General features: G+C 46.0%; 1 protein-coding gene across 6 annotated transcripts in view; it reads left to right on the forward strand.

Annotated features, from left to right (window-relative positions):
- Positions 1-26,128, forward strand: part of LOC121614513 (myomegalin-like) — a 38,016-nt gene extending 11,888 nt beyond the window's left edge. The window contains exons 1-41 of one of the 6 annotated variants that reach the window (XM_041948413.1): positions 1,396-3,507; positions 4,944-5,081; positions 5,168-5,287; positions 5,382-5,474; positions 5,589-5,813; positions 5,914-6,072; positions 6,176-6,277; positions 6,994-7,131; positions 7,397-7,576; positions 7,767-7,961; positions 8,044-8,226; positions 8,304-8,420; positions 8,508-8,576; positions 8,704-8,810; positions 8,900-9,039; positions 11,756-11,877; positions 11,976-12,139; positions 12,272-12,557; positions 13,012-13,216; positions 13,331-13,447; positions 13,549-13,814; positions 13,892-14,106; positions 14,320-14,437; positions 14,558-14,675; positions 14,771-14,825; positions 16,690-16,937; positions 17,024-17,131; positions 17,234-17,395; positions 17,558-17,815; positions 17,900-18,031; positions 18,116-18,232; positions 18,325-18,514; positions 18,638-18,759; positions 19,152-19,388; positions 19,525-19,626; positions 19,837-20,054; positions 20,128-20,271; positions 20,364-20,502; positions 21,010-21,056; positions 21,311-21,362; positions 22,890-26,128. In XM_041948413.1, coding sequence (XP_041804347.1) covers positions 2,167-3,507; positions 4,944-5,081; positions 5,168-5,287; positions 5,382-5,474; positions 5,589-5,813; positions 5,914-6,072; positions 6,176-6,277; positions 6,994-7,131; positions 7,397-7,576; positions 7,767-7,961; positions 8,044-8,226; positions 8,304-8,420; positions 8,508-8,576; positions 8,704-8,810; positions 8,900-9,039; positions 11,756-11,877; positions 11,976-12,139; positions 12,272-12,557; positions 13,012-13,216; positions 13,331-13,447; positions 13,549-13,814; positions 13,892-14,106; positions 14,320-14,437; positions 14,558-14,675; positions 14,771-14,825; positions 16,690-16,937; positions 17,024-17,131; positions 17,234-17,395; positions 17,558-17,815; positions 17,900-18,031; positions 18,116-18,232; positions 18,325-18,514; positions 18,638-18,759; positions 19,152-19,388; positions 19,525-19,626; positions 19,837-20,054; positions 20,128-20,271; positions 20,364-20,502; positions 21,010-21,056; positions 21,311-21,362; positions 22,890-23,020 — 7,380 coding nt within the window. In that variant the 5' untranslated portion in view covers positions 1,396-2,166 and the 3' untranslated portion in view covers positions 23,021-26,128. Of the gene's footprint in view, positions 1-1,395; positions 3,508-4,943; positions 5,082-5,167; positions 5,288-5,381; positions 5,475-5,588; positions 5,814-5,913; positions 6,073-6,175; positions 6,278-6,993; positions 7,132-7,396; positions 7,577-7,766; positions 7,962-8,043; positions 8,227-8,303; positions 8,421-8,507; positions 8,577-8,703; positions 8,811-8,899; positions 9,040-11,755; positions 11,878-11,975; positions 12,140-12,271; positions 12,558-13,011; positions 13,217-13,330; positions 13,448-13,548; positions 13,815-13,891; positions 14,107-14,319; positions 14,438-14,557; positions 14,676-14,770; positions 14,826-16,689; positions 16,938-17,023; positions 17,132-17,233; positions 17,396-17,557; positions 17,816-17,899; positions 18,032-18,115; positions 18,233-18,324; positions 18,515-18,637; positions 18,760-19,151; positions 19,389-19,524; positions 19,627-19,836; positions 20,055-20,127; positions 20,272-20,363; positions 20,503-21,009; positions 21,057-21,310; positions 21,397-22,889 lie in introns of those variants that run through there. The other 5 variants (XM_041948414.1, XM_041948418.1, XM_041948416.1 and 2 more) reach the window with 5 other exon arrangements.
- The last annotated feature ends 133 nt before the right edge of the window (positions 26,129-26,261 follow it).

The following is a 26,261-nucleotide window of genomic DNA, read 5'->3' on the forward strand; positions in this document are numbered from 1 at the left end:
TAATCTGCACCATGGCAACTGGAAATACAAACCTCAGCATGTTCTGACACAAGTGACACTGGTCTGATGAGGGCGCTATCAAGGGACCAAAACCACCACATCAGTATGATTATAACAGTATTTGATAAGTTCAGTAATATGCTAGCAAGTTAGCAAGTCAACTCTGTGAGCTTTAGTAAACATGTATCACAAATATCTATTGATATTTATGTAATTCTCATTGATTCTTCATAATGCCGTTAATTACTTAACAGACAGCAGTCATAACAAAAATGATGACACTGTAACCAAAACAGTTTAGATTAACTTATGAAAACTGTTTATTAATTATCAAGTGATCACCTGTCTAGTATCGACTCTGTTACGTTGCCGATATGACGACGACCTGCAAGTTAATCTACATAAGAAACCTCAGGCAATCTTTACCTCACCACACAGCAGCCGCCTGTCATTGCTGTGCGTATGTGTCATCCTGGTAACCAGTTCTATTGCTCCCTGATTACTGCACACACAGTAATCAGGGAGCGACAGGGACCCTAGAATGAATAGAAATAGAATATGACACGAAAATGACTCACAACACTGGTCTGTTGTGTAGTTTAGAAATATATGTTGTGATCTGATGAATTCTAAGTGACATACACCATTCCGAGCATAATCATAAATGTTTTCTACATAATTATTGCAGAAATAGTTAGTCAGTGTTTATGCTAATTGTAAGTACTGGGTCTAGTCAATCCATCCTTAGGCTTTGTGTGTGTGTGTGTCCGTGTGTGTCTGATACAGAGAGACACGTGGCTCTATAGCATAAAGCCTTACATTGTGCTATTGTGATATTAGACAAAAGAAAATATTACATCTTATATCACATACAATAATTCCATTGGGGTTAATACTAGCAGTACCAGCAATGTTTAAATCTCACTGTAATATAATAGGAATTATTATATGTCGACTTGCACTGTAAAGCTTGTACAGCATACTGTGGTAATAATTTATGGTCAAACAGAATAGAGTCTGTCTCGCTCTCAGATTTATTTAATTTAACAGAGCGACACTAATGTTACCACGTTACTGAGCATTTCACCTGTTCAGTCAGGCGAACAGAGCTTTGTAAACCGGCCAGGAGGAAGCAACTGACTCCCGGGGGAATCACTCTGTCTCTTTGCCAATAATCCTAAAATAGAGCTGATATTCGCTCGTTCTACATTTAATTATGTGTGTTTTAAAGTTTAAAACAGCCGCTTTGAATCGGAATCATGGTGGATGTTAAACCGGGAGCATTCCTGTATGACTGCGCCGGGCTTGTCCACCCCCTCTGTCCTCCTAATGGTGCGCTCCGCCGCTGCAGGTCTGGTTCAGGCAGACACGTCGTTATCTTCCTGGAGGATCTCTGGCTGCACGAAGTCGTGAGCCCGATGAGCGCGTGTCCGCAACTCTAGATGTTGGTAAAGGCTCTGAAATGAATGACGGGTCCTTCCTTCGGACACAGACACCGGGGAAAGACTGCGAGGACCACCTCAGGACGCATGTTACCGCTCTGTGTCCGTGTGAAGGCTAGCAGGATTGTTACCTATCCCCGGTCATGATAAACCTGACGGCGCGCGGTACGGCTCGTGTGTCCGTGACAGCCGACTGATGGTGCAGAGGCGCGTGCGGCGCCGTTGGGAAATGCGAAACAGCGGTCTAGTGACGGCGCGAGGACGATATACAGCTAAATACTGCATCTGACTGATGAGACATTCACAGGACATCGCCTGTGGGCGTGTGCGCCATATTCCCGATGCACCTGCACCTCCAGCAAATGAAGGTGATCCTGGGCTGATGGATATCTGTTGATGATGCTCACAATATCTGCTCCTCTGGTTTTATCTCATGGGTTTCTGTCCTGCCAAAAAACACAAGTGCAACTATTCTCTACAAGCATGGGCTTCTTCTAGTCTACCTCATCTTATTTATTTTTAAGCCATTGAATTTAATGCCATTGCAAAGACTGATGTGACGAGGGGCTTAAAACCATTTCAGCTGGAAAAGGCTTTTATTGTGCTCTAAAAGCTAAGGTTTACTCTGATGCAGCTTGGACAATACACTCTTTTGTTAATCAAATTCACCATAAGGATCCAGGTGGCCTCATTTTAGAGTAAATAGCAGCTCTAAGCCTGTGGAATGCTTGATCTCAAGATGAAGGAGACGTGTCGCATCTGTGGACGTGAGCTCTGCGGTAACCAGCGGCGATGGATCTTCCACCCCACCGCCAAGCTCAACCTGCAGGTGCTGCTGTCTCACGCTCTCGGGCGGGAGCTGACCCGGGATGGCAGAGGAGAGTTTGCCTGCTCCAAGTGCACTTTCATGCTGGACCGCATGTACCGCTTTGACACGGTGATCGCCCGTGTGGAGGCCTTGTCCATCGAGAGGTTGCAGCGGCTCCTGCAGGAGAAACATCGGCTGAGGCAGTGCATCGGCGGGCTCTACCGGAAAACAAACTCAGAGGAGGGGGCTGTGACATTAAGTGGAGGTAATGAAGCACCAGGAGATGGGATGGTGGACATTTCAGGTCTCACGCATGCAAAGTACTGTGCCCTGCTCCAGGATGACCTGGTCTACTCTTTGTACGAGTCCTGGGCCGATGACAGCCTGGACTGTCATCACCACCACCCTCAGTGTCCTGCCGGTCTGGAGTCAGAGGGCACAGTTGCAGGCTCACATCGTTGTGTTACCAGCACTCCCAGGAGGTGTCGGGGATGTTCCTATTTGCGGGTGGCAGACTCCGACTATGAAGCTGTTTGTAAGGTGCCCAGGAAGCTAGCAAGGAGTATTTCCTGTGGGCCATCAACCAGATATTCAGCCAGTGTTATTGGAGGGAGTGTGACTGGAGGAGTGGGAGGTGGTGCACAAGGAGTAGGAGAAAGAAAAAATGTGGAGGATTCAGAAGAAGCCCCCTCCTCTATAACTCTGGTCCCTGGTTCTCAGGACCCCTCGAGGACATCAGACAGCGATCGCACCCTGGCTGGGCGAGCCAGCTCCAGCCCCTCTATAGGATCCTTTGAGATAACCGAGGAATATATTCCGCCTGGAACCACAACAGATGGGCCACTGAGCTCCCCCAGGGAACCAATAGATGACCGGATATATGACTCCCTCTCGGAGGAGCACATGGGAGCCCCTCATGGCCAAGCCTCACCTGGACCCAGCCTCTCTCTGGCCCTCTGTTTGCTGCAGAGCTATGCCGTCCACCGGCCTGTCCAGAGCTCTAAGGGGAGCAAGCTGCCAGTGCTGCTCCGACGTAGCTCCAACAATGGAGGCACGAGGCTGGGCTTCCCTGATCCTGTTCTGGAAATGTCTTACGGAACTCCAGATGGAGAAAGGGACAACCACATGCCAACGCCTGAGCTGCAGACCCCTCCGATCAGGCTGGACGTTGGGCTCGATCAGGTTCTGAACCTGGCTGACATGGAAGATTTATTGGAAGATTTGTACAAAGAGTATCCTCCCCCACCTCCCCACCAGGTACAAAACCTTGACGAGGACGGTGATATTGCTGTTATTCAAGGATTTTATAGCTGCAGGGTGATGACACTCTGGAGTAGAGAGTTTTGCCTATGCACTTAAAATCTGCAGCATTTGCAGCACTATGAGTGAACCAGCCAAACAGGCTTTGATGTTTGACGAACAAACAGTGCAGCCTGCCCACAAGACGATTATTCTCACCACTTTTTAGCTCAGTTAGCCTTATAATCCAGCTGTCGGTCACTTAAATCCTGCCCACAGCCTCTCCAACAAGCTTTTACCCAGGATGATGTGAGCTGCAGTGCCGTATGTGTGTTTGTGTGTGTGCTTAGTTGTGTGAGGGAATACATTACATGAGCAGTCAGGTGTGGGTAAGCTGCCACACATGACATGGCCCAATTACCTACTCACAAAGAGGTCATTAGTCATGTCAATAAAGCAGAGAGCATATGAAGCAAAAATGCACAGGCATTTTCGACAAATTAGTGAGTGTAAATATCTTAAAAATTTGATATGCAATTGCTTATATAATGAAGTGGTTGTAGGTTTAAAGCCTTAGAGGATCTGCTGTGACTTCCAACACAGCCTGCAGACACATTAGAGGCGCCCAGCTTTTCCAGTTAGAAACTAGTTTGTTGCAGCACAGGATTTTCTGTGAGGACTGTGTGTGTGTGCAGTGTGTCTTCCTCAAGAGAACAATCCTCAGCGATAGTTTTTTGAGGGTGTGTATTTGCTTCAGAATAAGATGTTCCTCCTTAATAAGAGTGTGTGATCTTCGGGCCAAGGCTGCTGGCTGAAGTAGGTTAGATGTGGGGAGACACTAAGACAGAGTGACTCCACTACTGGCCTATTTTCACGCAGCCCTTGAGGCAAAGAGAGCCACGCAATGTCAGACCACCCTGTCATCTCAACTCTGGTTGGCTACTGCAATAACACAATTTAAAAAGATGTATAAACATAATCATCTCTATTAGAAAATACAGTAAAAATCTAATTAAGCTCAGCTACATTAAACCATAAGTTGATCTTGGTGAATGAATGTCCTCATGACGTCCTCACTTCTAGTCAGTGAAAGTTGGAAGCGTTTATATGCTGGTTATGTAAAGATAATAGTGGCTCAGAGCACTTTGAGCGCACTCACTTGTGCTAACTCATGCATGCAGACGCTCTCACACCACTTCAGAGGCTCTCTCCCCGTCATAGCTTTTAACAAAGTGCACACATGAATGAGCAGAGTTTCTAAAATGTTGTGCACATATTACACAATCCACTGTGTACCACAAGTTACGCAGCCTGCAGCCGCTGTATTTTTCATGAACTTGAAACAAACAAATCATGTTCCTGACAAATAATTCATTGGCTGTACTCAGTCAGAAGACCAAGCAAGTTAACATATGTAGCCAGTTGTTCTTTTAAATTTGAACTTCTTACCTTAGAGCCTCGTTGAGGAGCAGCAGAGTCAACTGAACCAGTATGAGTGTGCGGCCGGTCAGTGTGTCAGCGAGCTGCAGAAGGCCCAGCTCCAGGTCCAATCCCTGCAGGCCAAGATCCACGAGAGCGAGGCCAACAACATGGTATGGCACATAAGAACGGCGCATTACAGGTGTTTGTGTTTGATAAATCCACATCTGATGACAGTGCTTCCTGTCTCCACCTATAGAAGCTGCAGGAGAAGCTGAACGAGATGGAGTGTGAGCTGCGTTCAATTCGTCAGGCTGCTCAGGGTCAGGAAAGAACCATTCAGGGTCTCTCAGAGTCCAACAGCACCAAAGACAGAGAGGTGAGTGTTTGTTGCACATTCAGTAGTAGATGAGCAACCAGGTGATACCTGTATTTGAGAAGGTGCTCCTACCTGTAATTTACTCTGCTTGAAGGCCCAGGAGCTGTACCAGCTGATTGAAGGGCAGAACACCACGCTGTGTAAGCTGAGAGAAATGGCCCACCGCAACCAACTTGCTCAATGCAAGGTGAGATGGGATGGCGCACATATAGTTGTGCAAACCTGGATCCACGATGGTGAGAAATCTTGTCATCCGGGCTGATGACGTCCTGACCTTGGCCTGTGGTCTTTCTCTCTCCAGGCTCCAGAGGGAGTCAGTGAGTCCTTGACGCTTGCCCAGCTGCAGGGTGAGCTGGTGGGGGTGCAGAGCTCCCTGTTCTCCCTTGGTCTGGAGCTGGAAGCCAGCCAGAGGAGTCTGAGACAGAGCCAGAGGCAAGGAGAAGACCTGGCAAGGTTCAAGGACAGACTCAACTCTGATCTACAGGAGGCACTGCAGCACAGGGAGGTCGCTGAAAAGCACAACCAGGTTAGTGTGTTTTGTGAATGTGAGACTAAACCAAAACTTAAAAAGAAGTCTTGCAATATGGATGATGCAGCTTGAGCAACCTCCTGTCTCTGTGCTGCAGGACCTGCGCTGTGCCCTTCAGAAAACTCGCTCTGAGCTTCAGGCTAAAGAAGCAGCTCTGAAGGAGAGCGAGGCTGAGAGAGTCGCCGTGGTGCAGGAGAAAGACAGGAGCATCACACAGCTCGAACGCTCTCTGCAGGACAAGGAGGGACAGTTGCAGGTAACACACGCGATCCCAAACACTTTGAATTCAAACATGTATGTAGTTACACAGGCGCATGCACATATGTCTTAACCCGGTCTAAAAATCTTTAAATCTGCAGGATTATTCAGAGATGCTGGAGTCAGCAGGGAGCTCCAAACCAAGAGATGCTCTGCTGGAGAAACTAAGAGAGCGTATTAAAGATAGAGACAGAGCTCTAGAGGTAAAACACATTCACACACACATTCATACACACACAAGGGACAGAAATTAAAGGCAGCTTGGTAGAACTAGTGAGTGGACTCCAAAATGCCCTCGATACTAAAGGGTGCTCTCCATACTGCTGTTGTTCCATGTGGATCGCTGCACCATATACTGTGTGATTCATGCGACAGTCTTTTCTGTTCATTCAGTGCAGGGGCAGTGGGGCGGCTCTTCATCAGCAAACAGCTTAGTATGCATCTTGCGGCAGCTGAAAGAGCCAGTGGTAGACAGTAATGCAGACTCCTGCTATAAGAGGAGTCAGCTTAAAACTTCAAAACCTATATGGCAAAAAAAAAACATCTTAGGGGGATTGTTGGGGACAAGCAGCAGTAAAAACATCACTGCTGTCCTCTTTAAGTCTTGTCCCAATCGTACAGCAGTGCAGGTATGCAATGCAGTGTGCTGGTCAATGAGAACATTACTACAAAAAGGATCTTAAAGTATCAGAAGATGCTGGTGTTCCCCAACAACAACGTTAATTTCATTCCCTGATGCATTTGATTTAATTAGTTTGTCAGGAACAGCAGCACTGAATTCTGCACATCTGCTCATTTTTGCTGTTACCTACAAAACCTGAACACGGTATAATAAATGTCAGAGGTAGGATGAATATCACAGTCGAGGGTGCCCAGAATAGCAGCGGTGTGATCCCCCCCCCCCCTCTGCTGTCTGCAGCACTCCATCGATGACAAGTTTCGCTGTGTGGAGGAGCGCGAGGGCCAGGTGAGGAGGCTGCAGCTGGCCCTCAGGGAGAAGGAACGAGACCTGGAGAGACTCCGCTGCATCCTGTCCAGCAACGAGGAGACCATCACGGTATGCTGATAACACATGACCTCCTAGCTAGTACAGTAAATTTGTCTGGGATGAAACAATCAGATGACAGTCTTTGCCACTAAAATCTGGTCAGAGGTCCATCAGCAACTAACCTAATTATGCTGTTCAAACCTCACATTTTCAAACAAGCCAGATCCACTCTGATTTCGGTTGCAGCTGGCGGCTACCTTGTGAACATTTGGGATATATATAAGGTACTGTATGTTTCTTTTTGTGTGGTTACACCTGTGATCATGACCGTCAGAGTCTGGATGCCTTGGTGCGCGGTAAAGAGCTGGAGCTGGAGCAGGCGGCAGAGGCCTACAGGAACCTCCAGTGGCTGAAGCAGCAGAGCGAGGAGAAGGAGAGGAACACTCTGAGGGAGAAAGACAACATCATCAGCCAGCTACAGGCAGCCCTACAGACACGCAGCCAGGAGACTCAGGTGACCCACACACGCACTTGTTTATGCTTTCGGCGTCATGGCTTCTAATTGTTTGTTGTGTCATTTTCAAAGCTTTGTAAAAACCAGTCCACGCAGACAAACCTGTGCTACTTGTTTTCACAAATGCAGCAGGTGTGCTGACAGAGACTTTTCCGGATCTGTGTGTGTGTGTGTGTGTGTGTGTGTGCAGGATCTGACAGCCGCCCTCGTTGCCAGAGTCCAGGCTGGTCCCTCCGAGGTTGTAGAGGAGTTGAAGGCTCGGCTGGCACTGAAAGAGAAACTGTTCCAGGAGCTGCTGTCAGACCGCAGCCGCCAGTCTAATGAACACCAAGGACAGGTCCAGGACATGCTCAACACCCTCAGCTCCAAAGACCAGTATCTGCAGGTAGGCCCTGTTGCTGGTAGGGCCACGGTTATGGAAACAGATTGTGCACAATTGTTCACCCTCTTCGCTCTTTGTGTCTCAGGACTACTCCTACAGGCTGTCCGTTGTGATTAGTGAGCAGACCGTCCAGCTGCAGGAGCTCCGCAGACAGCTGTCATTAAGAGAGCAAGAGCTGTGCGAGCTGAAACGGGACAGGGAGAGAGAGATGGGAGGAGAGACGGAGCATCTGCGGAGTCTGCTCAAAGAGAAAGAAGCCTTCATCAAGGTACCTCCTTCTTCCTTTTCATTGGCTTTCTCTCCCTTGCTCCTGTACTCCTCTTCACAGTATTTGTTATCCTTCAGGAACTGATGCAGGCCCAGGAGGAGGCGGTGCAGCCACCCTGTAAAGAGAGTGAGGCAGAGATGAAGGCTCTCCAGGAGGAGTTGCAGCTGGTACTGAGGAAGGAGAGGGAGGCTCAGGTATCTGTGTGGACCCTTGGATGATGCATTAAACCAATCCTTGTGTTTTCTTCTAAATCTCACAAGTCATGTCTTTGTGCCCTGCAGACGGAGCTGTCTGCTCTGCGCTTGGCTCACCAGCACCAGCAGGACACCAAGGACACCTCTGATCATCAAGTAGGATTTTGCCTAATTTTCAGCCAGTTAGACAGTATTTTGCTGTTCGTACTGCATTGGAGTTATTTATTTATTATGTCTCTCCCTCCTCTTCAACCCTACCTGGTGCTCTGATCTGATCTGATAGAGTGTGCTGGAGCAGCTCGTGTCAGAGTACAACAAACTGAACGATGCCCTGAGGGCAGAGAAGAGATTATACCAAAATCTGACACACATTCATACCAAGAGTGACAGGTAGGGAAGTTCACTCAGGTCTTGTGACACGCCGTTTCCTCTGAATACATAAGTTTTTTTTAATTCTAAAAACACATTTTCCTCCTCAGCTCGGTGAAGATCCAGGCCCTCCACACTGAGCTAGACTCGGTTCAGGCCCTCCGCAGACAGCTGGAAGAGGTCCTGGCCAGGACCCGTAACATGGCCCTGGCACTGGAAAGGGCAGCTAAAAGGCAGCCTGACTTTGGAGGTGGGGATGGGCAGGGTCCAGCCTCCAGGGCTGCGGGGGGAACTGTCACTAACGCTCTGTGATGTTTTGTCTGACCACAGCACTACTGAGTGACACTTAATGTGAGATGGAGCTGTCTGTAGCCTCTGATGGCCAGTTTGATGAAAGAAATGTGGCCCTAAAACAAACACAATCAAGATGATCCTTCTCTGAAGTGTGAATAAAACTGAAAATCTGACCGTCAGTCTTCAGGCAGCTTCGTCCAGACAGCACAAGCACTATTCACAGTAGCAGAAGCCTGTTCAGATTAACCTCCATGTTATGAAGTGGCAACGTGCAACCCAGAAACCCAGAGTCTTATTTATTAATATATTCTGTGAGTGTGGTGTGAATATGATTTTATATTGTGTTTGAAATACTGCCTGCGTATTGCTTTGCAGTGCGATTGTTCTGCATTGCCATTTCTGTGTACTGTCTCTCACCAGTGTCACTTTTCCAGCCTTACTGTCACAGTGAAGTTGCGTCTTGTGGAGAAGCTCGAGCTCATGCCTTACAGTGAAACGTCTCACCATCCATCATTTGTTTTGTATCATCTGTTTGTGAACAGGATGTGCACACTTACCAAGGCCCAAGATACACAATCCAAAAAGATGACCAAGTAGTTTCCTTCGCTTCAGCTTTAACCTCGGATTTCTTTTCCTAAACAGTTTTCCAACGTAAACCTGCTCTGAAATAGTTGCATTTTAGTCTTACAGATATGCATGAAACATACGATCAGCCTCATTAGATATAAGGTGGTAGGTGTGCTCTGATTACATTCAAGTAGCGTAATGGTACTTTCATATATGTCTTGTTTTTAGTTTATCTGCTTGTTGGACCTAAGTTCAGCCTTGTACCAAGAAAGCAGGAAAATATAATATCGAGTCATATTATTGTCTGCACTGTGCTCTCCATAAATCACATGAGATGTGAATGCCAGAAAGAATACTTGCCCAGTAAATATTTATATTAGGTAGATTTTCTTATTTGGATCTGTGCCCTGACCTCTCATCTAGCCTCACAGATGGAATCCGTGTCCTTGTGTTCAAAATGCAACAAAAATAAAAATGTGCTTTTTGTCAAAGGCACTTCTGTTTGTTGTGTATAATTGGGAATTTGTCTCAAGAATATCCCAAACCTGAAATCCCCTCACTCAATCCTTGATATACCTATTCCTTTTGTTCCCCAGAGATCAACACACAGTGTGTTTTATCTCTGAACCTTTCCTCAGAGTAGAAATGTGTTTGCCTCCTAGTTTGTCCTAATGAGAACACACATGTTGTGAATGTGTCACAAAATTTAAATGTGGTCAAAAATATCTGGATTCAGTTTCAGAATACAAGCACCCACATGAAACGATAATGTGTACTACCAGACATTTCCAGCCCAAATTAGTGTTTTTTTCATGTCCTTACTCCCGCATGCATGAGATTGTGGCATGATTTTCATGTTTGCATGGCTGTTCTGTGGTAATGCCCACTTAGATTTACACTCCACCAAGAGATTAACACCAAAATTCACCGCATGATAGAGAAATGATAAAGAAAAACATGAGTTCAAATGACAACCAGAAAAATACAGAGTATCTGTTTTCAGTATGTGGTGCCACAGTGTGTACACAGGGCCCCACATTCAGTCAGTTCAGCTTACACAGCACATTGTTCCATCAATAATAACCCAGCAGTTTTGCTCCATGAACTTCCCGCCCTGCCACTCACAGCACAAAGACATTTGATACATTTAACTTTCACACATGTTTTAGGGTGGAGACATTTCTAGCTATTAACTACCTTTTAACTCTGACTATGAAATATTCCCATAATAAGTCTCAGCGATGCAGCTAGCTACCTATGATGTCCCCAAAAGTGATGGAAACACAGCTGTGCATATATGTGCTTGGGTGTGTATTACTCATGTTGTGGGGGACATCAGTGTGTTTACACAGTCACATTGTAGGGACTCGCCCTCCTTATGGGGACAAAATGCAAGTCCCCATAATGTCAATCAATACATTTTAGGGTGAAGACTTTAAGATTAGGGTAAGGAAAGTATTGGTTAGGGTTATGGTAAGTCACCAGGAAATGAATATAAATCTATATAATGTTCCCAGAAGTGATAGAAACACGACTCTGTGTCTCTCTGTGTGTTTGTGTTTGTAGGACCTATTATGTAAAACAGTTTTACTGTGAAATTCCTGCCAGTCATTTTCCACTGAGCCTCTGCTTCCTGGCACAGACGAGTGTGTGTGTGTGTGCGTGTGCGTGTGTGTGTGACTGAGCACTTAAATAACACAGAACAAAGAACATGCTGCACACATGCTCAGTTTTAGCACATGCTTACCATGAACTCTTCATGTGAGTGAACAGAAATCCATCACATTTGCCTCAGCTGAAAGTGTTTCAAGTCTTTCTCATGAACACACACATTCACACACACTCCTGTGCCGGGCTGCTCTGCCTCGAGTGCATTTTTGGCTGGCTGCTGCAATGAGTGACATAACATTTCCCCTTTAGTCCCATGACTTCCAAGGTGGTGATTCAGTGTCTGGACAGACTGGAAAGAATGGAGCAGAGAGTGGATGCTAGAGAGGGAGAAGCCCAGAAGTGATAGAATAAGAGGAAAAACAGGACTGAGTTATAAACAAAAGGGAGGGAAAAAAGCAGGTGGATGTTGTGCTCATATGGTTTTGTGTTTTCAGAGCTCAGCACAGAGGAAGAGGAGGAGGAGGGAGACGATGAAGACGGCAGCAGTGACGAGTTCACAGACAGCATCGAGGAGGATGATGAGAAAGTGAAGGCCAGAGGTTTGGCCTCCATTCAGGTAAAGTGCTTCACACATTTCTGATTTACACTATTAGCTAATCTTGTGATTTACATTACAAGCACAATAACAAACATTGTGTTTTTTCTTCTGTGAAGGCTCGTGGACCTGAGGGTGTGACCGGAGCACCGGTGAGGGGGGCAGCGTCCCAGAGAGCTGATGTAACGCAGCTCGAGGAGGCAAAGGAGACACTTGAAGGCCAGCTTGAAGAAATACAGTTACAACTGGAGAGGGATGGATACACCTCTGTGGCGCAGATGAGGTGCATATTTGTGGCAGGGATCCTCAGGAATCTTTGTTTTAACTGTCTAAGAGGACATCAGGGTTAAACCTGGACAGCTTCATTATGCAGAACGTCTAATTTGGCTTTGTCTTTTTTTCCGTGCCCTGCCAGGAGTGCTCTGCAGAGGCTGCAGCAGGAGAACCGCGCTCTGAAAGAAAGCCAAGGACAAGCTGGAGGTGCAGGACTGAGGCTGAAGGACCACAGGAGTCTGAACCAGGAAGAGGAAGCAGAGGAGGAGGAAGAAGAGGAGGAGGAGGAGGATATCGAGGAAGAAGATGAAGAGGAGGAAACACCTCCACAACATTTGCCGGTGGGGAAGCGAGGTCCTCCGCGTGTTAGTCTGAGCGAGGAGCGAGGGAAGAGGCAGTGCACAAGGCCCACACACCGGCCTCAGACGGTAACATGTTACACATTTAAACAGGAATTCAATCTTACATTCTTAAATTAGATATTTTATAAAGCTGCTGCAAGTCTGTGTTAGTCATTTTTACTCTCACAGATTTTATCTCTTTTCTTTAAATAGGATCATTTTATTTTACAGATTTTATAAGTGAATACATGGTGGTGGAAAAAGTGCAGATTGAAAAACTTATTTTACTTTTCTGATGAAAGACAATTAAAAATGCAAAGTTATTGGCAATGAAGGATCACAAGTAAATGTCTTTGCTGGCTGCAAAGCAGATTTCATCAAGCTGTGCAGGGACAGCTTTGCCTCCAGGCCCTACCTCCTTTTCTCCCTGACGTCTCCTTACTGCAGCCTCCAGCTACAGTCTCCATGTACAGCTGTTTTGTTCTTTTTCAGTCCCGTGGTTGTTTATATGAGTAATGGAGGCCTCACTCTGCTGTTGCAGGAGGTGGAGCTTGCTGGCAGCAGCGGCGAGGTGGGAGAGCTCTGGCAGGATATAGAGGAGGGTCTCCGTGAGCAGGCGGCCCGTCTGAGCTCCGATCTGGCTCTTAGCCACCAGGAGAACAGAGAGCTGCAGGAGAGGCTGATGGTGTCCGAGGCCACGGTCCACGCTCAGGCTGAACAGCTGAAGGACTACAGAGACCTCCTCAGTGAGTCACTTTCAAGGACACGCAAGAAGAAACGTCATGATAATAAAAGTAAACAGTGCTCAAAAACCCTTTTAGCAACAAGATGTAAGTATTGTTCATATCATGTCTCTGCAGCGGAGACATCGGTCCAGCAGGCCAGTAAGCAGGTGCAGGTGGATCTCCAGGATCTTGGTTATGAGACTTGTGGTCGCAGTGAGAACGAAGCAGAGAGAGAAGACGCCAGCAGCCCAGGTGACAAACAGACTGAACCTCTCTCAAACTATTACACCACCAATGGTCAACCACTCACTAATCCTGCATCGATGTGTCTCTTCCACCTCTCCCTCCTTCAGAGTTTGATGACCTGGAGATGTGCACGTCGCTGTCCCATCAACAGGACTATGAGGGTGCGGGCGGCAGCTGGTACACTGGTAGCTGCAGCAGTAACAGAGGGGCGTATGAACTGGGGGATGAGTCAGCCTCTCTCCAGCATCTGGTCCAGGATCTCCGCTCACAGCTGACCCGCTGCCACAAGGTGATCCGTGGGCTGCAGCTGCGTGTCCGCTCCCTGTCTACCACCAGCGACTACGCCTCAAGCCTGGAGCGCACCCCACGCAAGGTGCTGTAACATTAACCGGATGCTCACTGGCTGGTCTTTTAGATCCATTATGCTGAGGGTTTTTGCTCACCTTCTAGGTAAACTGGGCCTTTGAGACATCACCGGCCCCCAGCGGTGTGGAAGAGGATGAAGGCTGGATGTCTGACACACAAGGGACTCGCTCAGGGTCCAAGCCCAGCAGGGAACTTCAAGAGCTGATGGCACGAGTTGCATCACTGGAGGCACAACTGAAGAGCTCCAGGCTGGAGGGCAAAGGTCAAGCAGAGGAGGGGAAATGTGCCACCTGGCCTGGGTGAGTGGACAGAGATGCAGCGGTAAAGATAGAGGGGAAGGGGTTCCTAGTTACTTCTGGTGCTCTGTTGTCCCTGAGTACCGTAAGGCACCTTTAATTTATCTAGAATCAGTTAACAGATGGACATGAGAATGGTTAGTCATACAGTATGACTCACAGCATAAAAGTATATATAATATCTCTATTAATACTGTGCTCTTCCTCCCTTTACAGGAAGTACAACTCCCTGATCCAGACACAAGCCCGTGAGCTGTCCCACCTGAGACAGAGGATGAGAGAGGGACAAGGAGTCTGCCATATCCTCACCCAGCACCTGGGTGACACCACCAAGGTACTCCGAGCACTCCTGCACTAATTCAGTTATTCATTAAACCACGTTTTATCAGCTTTCGTGTGTTCAGTTTTCTAGTTGATATTCTTAAACTTGATGCAAATTCTCAATGACTTACAGGCCTTCGAGGAGCTGCTGCGTGCCAATGATATTGATTACTACATGGGTCAGAGCTTTAGAGAGCAGCTGGCACAGAACACTGCCCTGGCACAAAGAGTAGTCACCAAGATCAGCGGACGTAAGGAACTTCCTTCATCATGCAGAGACGTTCATGTCTGACAGTTTCACATTCTTGTGGTTTAAAATGGTCATTTTCCTCTTTTATTCCCACAGGCGACGGTGCAGAGAGCCACGATGACAAGACAGGCCATGAGTTGCTTGCCCTACGGTGAGTCAGTGATTGTATTCAAATGAACGTGTGTTCTTTGCAGTGAAACACAGCATTTGTATTATGTTACAAGTTTAAGTGGACTTACATACACTGATTAATAACTGAACATGCACAAACCTGCAAACATGCATGACAGGTGAGCCTTTACCTTAAAGTTGATCTGAATCATCATCTACCACATGATTAAGCCACAAAGCATTAGATCCCACTTACGTTTCTTTGTATGCACACGCAAAGCCCTTCATTTTTTACCTACTGGATAGTTTGATAAACTCTTGTAAGAAAAAAAAACAACACAATCAGAACTAGCAAATTTCAACCTCGGCAGCAAACAGTCTATAGTATCACCTGCAGCACAGAGATCTGTGGACCTCCCTTCCCGTTATTATTGGCTTACTTTGCAGAGCACTTACTCTGAGTGATTAGTTTACTGTGTCATGTGACACGCTGTGGCACACAAGGAGCCGTCCACACCGCTCCTTATGGTGGAGAGGAGCCAGAAGGTTGCTGTTAATCCACACACAGGCCACAGTATGGAGCTTTTACTCTTAAGTTGCTTTAGTTGACTAGACTTACAGGTGTCCCACCAGCTGGGTGTAAGAGGCTCCATGTGACTGTGTGACAGTCCTTTACTGACAGAAGACTGCTTCTGTTGGATCTATGCAAAGCCACTCATCTATGGGAATTTTGTTAAAGATTCCCTTTCTTAACACTAATATTATTTAGTAGGTAGCTGAACATGTCTTGACCAGAATCAGAAGACACCAAAAGATCTTGGCAGCATTTTTTTTGTTGGATCGTCACAGATGAGGTTTACCCAGCTCAGGCTGTCATTCATCAAGGACTAAGTCTTTGTTTCTCTGAACCATTCTCATGCTGCGATGGCTCCTCTGTGGAAATCTATGATTTCTAAAAGCAGCTCCATATACAGGGAGTCTCTGTGGTCTTTTTCTATGGGTCGAGACCAAGCGAGAGAGAAAGCTTATTTTAGGATGCTGCTGGAGAGAGAGAGGGAGTTCATGCTTCGACAGCTGAAACAGTAAGCGGAGTATGCATGTAGTTACCTCACGTACACATATTTATTTTAAGAGCTCTATTGTAAAAACTTACACAAGCTGACTGGCTTGAAATCATCAAAAAAATCAATGAAATTAAAGATTAATACATCTATACTATACTATACTTAAGGATTTATACATTGCAACATAGATTAGTTGAATAAAATACAAAAATGGCAGCTGTTTTTTTTTTCACCATCATTTAGGGCTGCAAAAAGAATTATTTTCAACAATTAATTTTCTAATTATGATAGTGAAAAATGCACTGTATTGTTACCCCAAAGCCCAATATGATGTCTTCAAATGTATGTCAAATCTTGTTTTGTTTGATCACCAGTCAAAAAATCCCAAACTGTTCACTTTATTATCGTGTATGACAAAAAAGCGTTAAAGTCTCACAGTTAAAAAGCTAGAACCTGCAAATTTAGCTTTTTCTTAAAAAATATATTTTACAAATTACAAAAAAAGAAAAAAAACTTTTTCTTTTGTCAAAATAGTCCCTGATTTATTTTCTGTTGACTGACTAATTGATTCATCGACTAATCGCTGCAGCTCTACTCTCATTTCTTCTTGTTGTATGTTATGCTGTTCAGGGATGATGTGCACATTTTGTAGCACTCCATAAAAACTTTCTGGCCATTAATTTTATGTGATTGTCATATAGATGTAATGTTGTGTCTTGTTGTGACCTGTGCCATGCATCGTCAGGCAGCTATTAGTGGCCTATTAAGGACATGCTTCTTTTTTCATCAATCGCATTCACTTCAGAATGTAATGGTCGATCCTCTTGTGTGCACACGTAGGCTGAGTAAGGAGCTTCAGCAGAAGGATAAAATCATCGAGTCACTCCACACCAAGCTGCAGCAGCGTCCAGAGACCCCGTCCAGCTGCCTTGCTCTCTCCGAGACCACCGACCAATCAGACAGAACCTCCCTGGTGTCTGATGAGTACAGAACCAATGAAGACTTTGAGCTGTGCTCTGATTTAGACGCCAGAGAATATCAGGAGGAGCACCGGCTGCGGCAGCCAGGACTTGGATCAGAACGAGACGGTATTGTTTAAGTGTAATCGTACCTTCACCTCTCCTGTCTGTGAAATGCCTCTTCTACCCTGTCACTTTCCACTCCCGTCCTTTAGTCCGTCCATCTCTCCCTCCTCCTCCTCATGGCTTCCTCAAGTCCTCCAGCAGCTGTCCCAACATGCTTTGCTCAGCCCCTGTGGGTTTGACCAGGCAGTGCTCCAGAGGTATGGGACTCACAGCTGGCTATGACTTGCAGAGTACCCACATTTTCTTTCCTCCTCCTCCGTCATGTTCTGTACGTGTCACTTCCTGTCATTCTCCTCCAGCCCTTTTCAGTGAGCCCGTCTCCTACTCCCTCTCTGTCCCCTCTGGCCCTGACGTCTGGGGTAAGGAAGTCACTTCTGACCCCCGGCCCAGGGCCCTGTCTGTGATCGCTGTTCGCCCAGAGCTGGACATGCTGTACAAACAGATGAATGAGCGGAACAGGGGTGAGGGGCCGGGGGGGCGTGTGCCATGAGTGAGATTAGTTTACAAGTGTAAATAAAAGACTTTGATAATATCGACCACAGTAAATTCCTCTGTTGTCCTGCATGTGTCATGTTTCACACACTTCCTCACTCTTTTGCGTGTGTGTGTGTGTGTGGTCACAGGCTTTGCAGTCCCCCATGACAAGGCTCTGTTCACTCTCTCACCTGGTGCCCACAACCAGCACGACCTCGCCAGCTACAGCCAGCTATCCCATCATGCCTTTCAACAGTATCAGCTGGGTGGCATTGCTGAAGGCCACTCGCTGAAGTCTGACTCAGGTCTAGTGACAGGAGGGGCTTTGTGGGACTTGGAGAGCATGGTTCAGCCAGTCGGAGGCTATTCTGGCTCACCGGGACACCAGCAAGGAAGCAGCCATGCAGGTGTGACTCTATAGTGACGGAAAAAAGCGTCATGATGAGCTCAAAAGGCTGCCCCTCAACCTTTCTTATACTGTTTGTTTTTAGGGGTAAATTTGATAGAGGAGCACCTGCGGGAGGTGAAGTGTCTCCGCCAGCGTCTGGAGGAGTCCATTCGGACCAATGAGAGGCTCCGACAGCAGCTGGAAGAGAGGCTGGCCACCACTGGGCGTGATGGAGGTACTGCAGCCCAACACTGCGACCACTATCATTTCTTTCTCTCTGAAATTTAACATAAAATAACTCATACTTTTTTTTTTGCAGGGGCACCAACAAACATCTACATTCAAGGCCTGGACACAGTCACTCAACTGTCCAATGAGATCCGAGTCCTGAAAGAAGAGAACTTGGGTCTCCAGTCACGCCTGCAGGCCAGCACAGGTGCTTCGTGTGAAAGCCAGCTTCGGTTTTAATGATTGTGATTCTTCTGGCACATGTATGTTAACCCATCTGGACTCTCCTCTTCCCATCAGACACATGTGAGGAGGTGGCGCAGTTGCGTGAGGCGGTGTTTACAGCACGCGCCCGCCTGAAACAAGCAGAGCTGGAGGCCGAGCAGTGGAAGGAGGAGCTGAGACGAGTCCAGGCTCACAGTCAGGAGCAGGGACAACAGATACACATACTGAGGCAGGAGCGACAGGCCAGTCAGGAGAAAACCAACAGGTGGGTGTGTTCGCTCTGTGTACAGATTGAATCAGCGACTGATATGTAGATGGGAACTGTGCTCTTCTGTGTGTTTACATAACTGTTCTCTGACTGCACTGCACTGTATCTGCGTATCCTCAGGCTCCAGCATGAGGTGTCTCTACTGCAGCAGCAGCTGTGTGAGAGCAGAGAGCTCATCCACTCCCTGCAGAGTGAACTCCAAGTGTACGATCGAGTGTGTTCCAGCACTAAGGCCAACAAAGGTCAGTTCAGTCATTGCACACTAGCTATGCTTAATGTACCCCGTTTTTAAATAAAAAAACTAATTTCAATTTCACTTTTTGTTGGATTTGCTGTGGAATTCCTTTGGCGCCATCTGGTGACAGAATTAAGAATTGCATCATAGAAGAACAGGGGACTAGTGAGATGAGAAGGCTAAAAGCAAACACAGGCTGCTCAGATTTTCACTATAAGTGTTTCAATTTTTCACAAGCAAAAATTTGTCATGAGAACAGTTTGAAATATGCAATAATGACAAAATTATCTCCACACTGACAAACATCAAAGATTTATTGTATTGTTCTGCTACAGTGAAACTTTTCAAAGCCCAACAAGCGTTGAAGCAGAGGCATGTCCACTCATATTTTGTCTTCAGGCTACCTGTGTGAGCTCCCAGGTCTACCGGTGGAGCTGGGAGAGCTGCTCGGGGAGGTGAGGAGTCTGCGAGCCCAGCTGCAAAACAGCGTCCAGGAGAACAGCGCCCTCAAACAACTGGAGCTCCACAAGCAGCTGGAGCAGAAGCTGGGTGGCGGCTCTCCTCGGACCCCCTCCCTCTCCGCGCTCACTGCCAGCCCTCAGAGAGAAAACTTCTACAGGCGACAGTTGCTGCATGGTGAGACAGCCGCTGCTTGATATGACACCGACACAATACTACACAGAAGTATTATTGTGTTATTGTGAGGCTTAGTGTGCTGTGGTGTGGTTTACTGTGTGTCCAAGCCTGCTTTGTGTGTATGTGTGCTCCACAGACCCAGCTCCGTCTCCACCAGTCAGGGACATTGGTCTGTTTAACTGTGGATCTCCCGGTCCCCCCTACTCAGACCTGGATGACAGCCATAGTACTGCCAATGGTGTGACTCACACTGCACAGCATGACTGCAGCTTAATCTGCCCTTAGTTTGATTATAGAGAGACTGTATTGCTCTGTAACAATAATAAAAACCAACCAAAAACAATAACTGACAGAATATTGCTTTAATCACTTCTAAAATCCACAAAATTCTTTCCTGCAATACAAAAAAATCTTCCAAAATACATTCTACCTGTTTTGTCTCCTGCAGACCCTCTTGACCCTCACTCTGAGCTGGAGGGGGAGGCCCCTGACGGATCGTTTGCGAACCGTAACGGCCGCCACGCCATCGGTCACGTGGATGACTTCAGTGCTCTGCAGCAGCAGGTCCTGGAGGGCCGGAGCCTTGTCCAGCGCATGGAGACGACCCTGCAGGCCTGCCTCAGCCCACCACTGCTGGAGGGCAGCCAGAAACAGAGCAGTGAGCTGGTGAGGAATATCGTTTAACAAAACAATCACAAAAAAATAGTATCACACAAGTATCTAACTGAGCTGTATGCAGGTCCTGGACTACGGGTGTGTGAGGAGTCTGCTGTCCAACACAAAGACTCTGAGGCAGATCCTGGAGGAGGCCATGTCTCTGCTGAAGATGTTCTGGAGAGCAGCACTGCCCAGCACTGATCCCTCCATCCAAAACCTTAAGAAGGTTTGGGACATGTTATGATACCTTACAACCGGGCTGTTCTTTGGAAGGATGTGGTTGGTGATGCGTGTGGCTTTGTGTGTGTGTGTGTGTAGGAGCAGTGTATGCAGGAGGAGATCTTGTCCCTGAAACTGCGGATGTCGGAACAGGAAGAGGTTCTCAAGGGGACGGTTCAAAGACTGAGGAGCACCAGCCGCACTAAGGAGAGCATGGAGCACTTCATAGTCAACCAGTGTAAGTGATGCTGTGAATCTGTTTGTGTGAAAAGCTGAGGGCGCTATTTTATTCATGCAAGCTCTGCAACACAAAGCAGGCTCTCTTGGGGACACTTGGTTCTTGTATGTGAGGCAGCAAACAGTGCAAAAGGGCTGAGTGAGGGTGAAAATCACACTGAAACAGCCGAGCCAATCACAGTGAGGCATGACAACGACAGCTCAACAAATGAAGGATCGTCCTTCCGGGAATATCATACTGTTGTCTGAATGGTGCAGAGCTGCACGATGTGAGCATGTAGCGCCACAGATCTGCCACTGGAGGCAGATGGTCGGATACAGTTAATTAAACAATAGAGCCCAGAGTGTAAGAGGCAAAGATGTAGAGAGGGTGAGTGTAAAACTGAAGACCTAATGAGCTTTGAGCAGAAGGAGTGAGGAAGTGAGATTCTCAGTAGACAGCATTGCTTTCAGGGTCCAGGTTGGGGTTTTGTGATAACAATAACGAAAAATCTTCTGTTTTTTGCAGTGTCAAGGACTCGTGATGTGCTGAAGAAAGCCAGGACAAACTTAGAGGTGAGCAAAAATCACTGCTTCATGTGGGCCCCGACTCATCCAGGATATCTTACATAATGTAGATTATCTGTGTGCATACGTCATAGATTCACGGTGTTATGTGTATCAGTATTGTGTGTTGTGACGTCTCTGGTGTCCTTATCTGAGCTTTTTTAGTATATCGGATGTAAATTCATCACTTTTGGCTTTCAGTCTCACTTGTTCCTTCGTCCTGCATTTGTCTCTTCTCTCCTGTCCTTCTTTAAATCCCTCAGAAGAATGAGCTTAGACTCTCCTCTCTAAGCTCCTCCTCTTCCTCTTATGCTGGTAATCGTCTGACATCTTGTGATCTTGCAAACAGGTAGACGTTGTCCCGGACCCTGTGTTGCAATAGCCTGACTGTAGCAGCTTAAGCCTGCCGGTGAAACAGTAGATGCAAATGGAAACGTGATGGTGACTCTGTGGTCTGGGGCAGCTTTTACCTCCGTGTGGATTTGCTTTCTCTAACCATGCTGACATCACCGCTCTCCCATCCTGTCTGAAAGCAAACTTCATTTTGGTTAAACCGACTTTTATTTTTAGCATTTATGCTTCATTAGAGTGTTTATGAAATAGAAAACATGGAAGATAATGGAGGTGATGCCTTGCCAAAATCCAAAAAACAAGGTGGCCACACACACAGCTCCATGAATGACTTCATTATACCACTCCTGGGATTTCTCAGTGTAGATAAAGTGGTGAAATGAGGTGGAAAGGAGCCGTGTGTGTGGTCACTTTGTTTACTGCCATGACCAGCATCTATGTATTTGGTGTGTGATCTTAAAATCCCTCTACAACTACTCAGCTATTGTAAATAACTGTATTTTTAAGTATGAGTAGTGGCTTTAAAAAAGCTGTGAGTGTGTTTCTGAACCCACATAACTGACACCTAATTGCATACACACCCATCCACTGAGCTGCCACTGCACTAAAGTGCTGTTTACTTCTTCTTCTTTCCCCCTGTATTATGGCTGAGTCTATTTGTAGCCTCAGACCCCCACAGTAAGCACCAATATAACTGCAGGCTGCATAGTTTCCATTCTGTGTGTATGTCGTCACAGTATAGCTAAAGCATGTACACGCAAAAAGATGTGTGTGATAGCTTGAAGTAAAGTTTTACTGGTGCCAGTGTAAGGATAGAGTGGTGTCATAAACACCAAGATCCATTCACACCACCAGACACACAGGACCGACAAAACAAAGCGTGTGTGTGTGTGTGTGTGTGTGAGGGACAGAGGATTTGATCGACATCATTGCTTATTCTCTAATCACTCACTCAGCTTTTCATCTGCAACCGGTTGTTTGGTGGGAGTTTTATTACGACTAACACTCTGCACAGGAGATAATCTCTTGCTGGTGTTTTTAAAGAAATAGTTTGACATGTTGGGAAATACACTTTTTCTGTCTCTTACTGAGACTTCGCTGAGAAGACTGATACTCACTCTCGCGTCTGTACCCCAAATAGAAGCCATAAACTGGAGCCAGTTAGCCTAGCTTAGCATAAGGACTGGAAGTAGTGGGAAACAGCTAGCTAACTGCACCTCTGAAGCTCACTAATTAGCAGATATGGTACCCTTACACAGGTTTGGGCTAGCTGTTAGCTAAGATAAGATAATTGTCGCCTGGCTTTAGCTTCATATTTACCTTACAGACATGAGAGTGGCATCAATCTCCTCATCTAACTCTCAGCAAGAAAGCCAAAATGCAACATGTTTAATTATTTCTTCAGCATTTCACCTTGGCAGCTTTTATCAGTCTGTATAAAGACTGTTGAGTAATCTTTTTTTCCCTCTCTCCTTTTGTCTGTAAATCCAGCTGAGGACCCAGGAGGTGCTGCCAGAGGGCGGCCTGCTGATCGCAGTTTCCTGAAGACCAGCGGCGCTTCCGGAGCTGCGGCCAATCAACGTCCAGTAGCGAGGAAGCGCAGCAGCCAATGCCTGCTTTAGACTTTTCAAAGAACCAGCCTCAACGCCACCACCTCTGACCTCTATGCTGAAACAGCAGACCCACCACCCCCCACCCTCCTTCGAGCCCTCCACACCAGCCTCTCCTGTCCCACCTGACCTCCGCCTTTACCTCCGTCCAGCCTTGAGAGTGCTTCCGTCCTTCCCTCCTCCAGGCAATATGTGCACAGTATAATCTGCACCTTGAGCCTTACCAAACTCCCTTTACCCCCCTCGCAAATTATCTGTCACTCTCTACCCCCTCCCAGCACATGTACTACTGTCTTTGAGTGACACAGTCAGCAGTTTGCCTTGTCGTGTGTGTGACAGAAGAAAGGGTTTGAAATGTGCCTCTGGTGGCTTCAGTGATGTGCGTCCTATTGATGGAGCTGGTTGAAGATGCTCCTAGACACTGATCTCAGACCAGTTGTATGTTGTCATAAGGGGTTGTATCACAGAAACCTTCAGGATAATTGTACAAGATTTAGAAATTTAGGAAGATCAACCATCGACTTGCAAGAACTTAACTTGCAAATAGAACGTTTCTGTAATACCAACCTCAGATCTGTCTCTGAGAGCATCCTCTCCTGAGAGCCTGTGGACGGAATAAATGTTCATGCATGTTTAATCGTGGCTTGTGAGAGGAATTCTGCACACACGTACACACACACACACACACACATATATGTATCTATATGTGTGGTCTAAAACGGCTCACTCAAAGACAAGACATCCTCAACTTTGACTGCCACAGAAATGCAAGTTTACTTCTCGTGGCACTTTTATTAACGAGATTTATTTGCAAATGCAATGCAAAGAACAGTGACACTGACAATGTATCACTACACACAGTCGAGGAATGTAGAGGAATTATCACTGCTAAGTAGTCATGTACTAGCTGTAACTGTATTTGTGGAGGAAGCTTATGAATGGTAAGTCAGCCATCAGCCACGGGTAATGAATAGCAGAACAAAAGCCAGAGAAAGGTTCCATTTCAGTCACGAGCCTCCTCTTTTAGGTCCTGATGGTGCTTTTCTGGCATCCATCTACTGAAGTTGAAGGACTGAATAAGTCCAATGCAGGGGAGTGTGGTCAGGAGTGCTCGAGGCTTCCATCAGTCTGGTTGGTTGTGATTTGTGAGCGGGATGTACACTAGAAAAAAAAAGAGGTTCAAGTGCTCAAATGGAACCAGGCTAAACACGCGTATTCAAGCTCCTCTGTAGGAGTTCTCATACGAGCATGTGCAATAATGATGTTGTTTCTTGAGTGATCATGCTGCACCGGGTTATTATTATTTCTTTGCTTGACACTGGATTATTAGTCACACTCATGTTAAAGTTAGGATGCAATCAGTGTTACGATTGTACGTTTTTATGGAGTGTCGATGCATGACAGAGATTGTAACTGGTAAAATGTAAGCTATGGAACAGGGGATTGCCATTACTTGCCAAAGTTTGAACTTTGAACTCTTTACTGTCACTTTGACTTGCCTTATCCATGCGAATGACAAACCCCAGGTCTGATCAGACCGTAGGGATACCGAGGTGTCTTTTTGTTTTCAGAGGGCCTCCAGAACCACAGAGATGGTAACCGTTAGACAGCTAGTTCAGGTTGTTTCGAATTGTGCTCCTTTTTTTGGACCAAAACTCAATAGAGTGGATTTTTCCCACAAGGCCATACAGTACGCTATTGTCTTTATGTTATTTCTCTTGGTTCAGGCCGTCTTAGCATTCCCATGGCAATGGCAATATAGGTTATCAAGTTCATATAGATGATGCAAACTTTGGCAGGCTACTGGTGGGATCATTGTTCTTTAATTCACTTGTAACAGTTCAACTTCACATTTGGTTTGATGTGTTTTCTTGCTGTACATTTGCCATTTTATGCTGTAAATAATCAGCTTTTTTCTGTGTGAACTTAACTTTTGTTTGGGTGTGTGTGTGCGTGCAAGCGTATGTGTGCCTGTTTTTCTGACTTATCCTACTTTTGGGGGAAATTTTCAGGCTGAAAGACTAGTTAATTTGGGACAGCTTGTCCAAACAAAAGCTGTGTCCTCGATTGGGAAAAGCTAATTTTTGGATTAGTGGTTTAATCTATGTAATGTCCCCAAAAGTGGCCTGAGTCAGTGTGTGTGTATGTGTGTGTGAGAATAACATCCAACATTTGCTTTTTGCAAAGTTGATTTTCTGGGTAGCTGTGCAATAGCTTTATATCTTTTATTTTTGATGTTTAACATCATTGTATTATGAGTATGTTTGCCACATTCACTTCCTGCAGTGTATGATTCATATGCAGTGTTTGTTAGAGGATTGTGTCACTTTGAATCAATTAGTCACATAGGCTGTGTCTGATAAGAAATCACAAACTATGCCTTCATGATACCTAAATCACTGATCACAATATCGTTCACCTGTAACAAAGCTCTGATTAATGTTGCTTCGCTTGCCTTTAAAATAAGCTTGAGAGCCTCTTCAATCTGCTCTCGGTGGTAGAAACGGCCTTGAACTAACGCTCGTCTACCTGAGATCTGCCAAATTAGGTTTTGTTTGCGCTCGAGTCTTCAGAAAAAGTTGCCAAGTATTTCAATAGAGGTTTAAAAAAAGTTTGATATTTCCTTTTGGTGAAAGGGAAAAGTTTTGAAGATTTGTCTACTGTAAAAATAAGCCAATGACTGGAAAGATTGTGAAACGTATCAACAAAGCACCTTGTTAGAGCGTAAACAAAGCCTTTTTGCTATTTGTTATTAGGAAGGGAATCAAACGGCAGTTTGAAACAATGTATTGTTAGTCCTGAGTTGCGTATGTATATAGCGCTATTTGATTGATGCAACTTTTACGTGGTTGGAAAGCAGCTTTTTCTCTGAGTTTGTGCATAATAAACTAGAAAGCCGATACAGGACTCATATAGATCCTGTTTCTGATGACAGTTAACAGTGTGCTGTGTTGGCAAAAGTATTATCAATGAAAGATTTTGGGAAAGAATGAATAAAACACGTAAAACGTTTGTTGATTTCTGTTTTGGTTCCAGTTTGTTTGCTTTTTTGTTTTATTTGGAGCTATGGATATTTAGCTTCAGTCTGTGCTGTTGTGAGTAAATAAAAGTTTGTACGTTGGTTCATTAAAGAGTAACTTAGCACCATGCTTTTGCACCTCTGACCACACCCACGAGTGATGTCACTGTGCACTGCCAAACCCAGGAGTACACGTCTGCATCACTGCAGTGAGGTTGGATTACTCTTTTAAAA

The sequence above is a fragment of the Chelmon rostratus genome, chromosome 12, assembly GCF_017976325.1.
Source record: "Chelmon rostratus isolate fCheRos1 chromosome 12, fCheRos1.pri, whole genome shotgun sequence".
Classification (NCBI taxonomy): Eukaryota; Metazoa; Chordata; class Actinopteri; order Chaetodontiformes; family Chaetodontidae; genus Chelmon; species Chelmon rostratus.